The 1,941-nt window shown below is 54.7% G+C and overlaps 1 protein-coding gene across 1 annotated transcript; it reads right to left on the bottom strand.

Moving 5' to 3' along the window:
* Positions 1 to 289: 289 nt before the first annotated feature.
* On the bottom strand, positions 290 to 943 carry LOC124672559. The gene has a single exon (XM_047208769.1). It carries the CDS (start codon positions 941 to 943, stop codon positions 290 to 292), a length of 654 nt encoding a protein of 217 aa, XP_047064725.1.
* Positions 944 to 1,941: the final 998 nt, after the last annotated feature.

The following is a 1,941-nucleotide window of genomic DNA, read 5'->3' on the forward strand; positions in this document are numbered from 1 at the left end:
TCCCAGTTTTTTTTTGTTGTTGAGGGAACTACTCCAAATCCCAGTTAAGAAAGTAGGCAACGATTTTTTTTTTAAAGAAGGTAACTCCAAATCCTAATCAAGAAACCAAAGAGCAAATAAATCGAAAAACTGCAACAGAGAAACACACTAGAAAGCAAGAAATCGACGCCAGAAAGAAATCCAATAGTGTAAGAAACAAATTGACCAAAAAGATGCAATGCAGAAAGAAACGAATCGATCAACAAGATGCAACGAGGAAAAGAAACTCGATCCGATCGAATCCTAGTAATTAAGATGCCACGACGGGCGGCTGGCATGCTCGCACGCGGCGAGGCTTCTTCTCTTCCCGGTCAGGGGCCGTTTCCGCTTTCCTCTTCTGGGATCCAGAGCTTGCAACGGGTGGCTTGGGTCCGCGCTCCATGACCTTGAAGAAGCGCTGGAACTCTTCGGCGTCGATGAAGATGCGGTAGTCAACAGCCCGGAGGAAGAGCAATTCGAGTCGGGAAATCTCGCTAGCCCGGATCGACTTGTCGGAGCAGATCTGGAATGCCTCGACCCGCCTCTCGAAGTGCCTAGGGCTGATGAACTTGGCCCCGAGCAAGACGGCGACGGACACGAGGCGGTGCGCGGTGGCCGGCTCGACCAGGATCCCGGCGTCGCGCGCGGCGCGGGTGCGCATGAAGCGGGCGAGGTACGCCCCCGCCAGGACGTACACCGCGCCGTCGAACAAGTAGTTGCATCTCTGGATGCGTACCAGGAACTCGGAGATCGGGACGGCCGGGGTCGCGCCGCCGCGGAACGCCCGGACGAGGTCGTTCTCGGCCGGCTTGGTGGCGGCGTCGGCGAAGTGGCGGGACTCGAAGTCCACGAGCGCGGCGAGGAGGCGGATCGTCCTGGGGGTGCCGTTGGCGTCGAGGCGCAGGACGGCCTCCGCCGAAGCCATGGCGATCGATCGACGAGCTTGGGGTGTGTGCACGGGGGTTTCGAGCGAAAATTAGGGTTTCCGTTCTTTTCGCGCGAGAGACGAGAATTGGTATGGCTGGCGGCTGGAGATACGTAGGTATATATGTATCTACAGGAATACTTGTTCGGGTCGGACTCGTACGCGTATTTCCTTTATTTCGAACCGACTTCGGTACAGAGAGATCGTGTAGAGGTTTGGCCTACGCGTTTTTAGTTTCCTTCTTTTGTTCTTTCCGTTTTCGAATCTACTTCTATACAGCGAGGTCGGTATGTATACCATACGTATTCCTTTTCATATGTTTTCTGGGAACGAAATCTTATTCAGGCGTATATGGACTGCTTTCATCGGTAATTTGGCAGTCAGCCCAATTGCCCAAATGGGCCGCAGACAACTTTTAAGATAGCCTGATCCATTTGGTTACCATCTGGTTATCTTTCCAAAATGAGATCCTTATAACTTTTTACATCTAGATTATCAGAGGTGGTTCCGCGGGATGCAAAGTTGACCATCTGATCCAGTAGCTTTGCACGGTCCTCGAGCTCCTTCACGGCGAGGACGACGATCATTATCTCCGTGTCATCGTCTTGGAGCAGCTCATGGATATCTTAATCATCGAATTCGACCAATCGGAACAATCCGACATCGAATCGAGCCCATCGTCCGTCATCTCCGCGCTCATCTACATACGCCAAGATGCAATTAGTTCTATCTACCGGCCGGGACAAAAGGAAAAATGAAACGAAAAAACAAGGAAAAAATCCATACCTCGATCCGGGGCGGGACGCGGCGCAACGACGACGTGCGAGGGCTGGCTGAGGGCGGGCTGAATCAGGGCGGGGCGTGCTCCGGCTGAATCGGGAGCACCTGTGTGCGAACCGGGGAAGGGCGGGGCGGGTGGCGGGTCGGCGTGCGACGGCGTCATGCGAGGGCGGGCAGCGGCGGGGGGCTGCGGGGAAGTGGGGGGAGGAGAGGTGATG

The sequence above is a fragment of the Lolium rigidum genome, chromosome 7 (assembly GCF_022539505.1).
Source record: "Lolium rigidum isolate FL_2022 chromosome 7, APGP_CSIRO_Lrig_0.1, whole genome shotgun sequence".
Lineage (NCBI taxonomy): Eukaryota > Viridiplantae > Streptophyta > Magnoliopsida > Poales > Poaceae > Lolium > Lolium rigidum.

Bases quoted from the DNA above. Each gene is read 5' to 3' on its own strand.
- LOC124672559 (XM_047208769.1), bottom strand. From the start codon at position 943: ATGGCTTCGGCGGAGGCCGTCCTGCGCCTCGACGCCAACGGCACCCCC.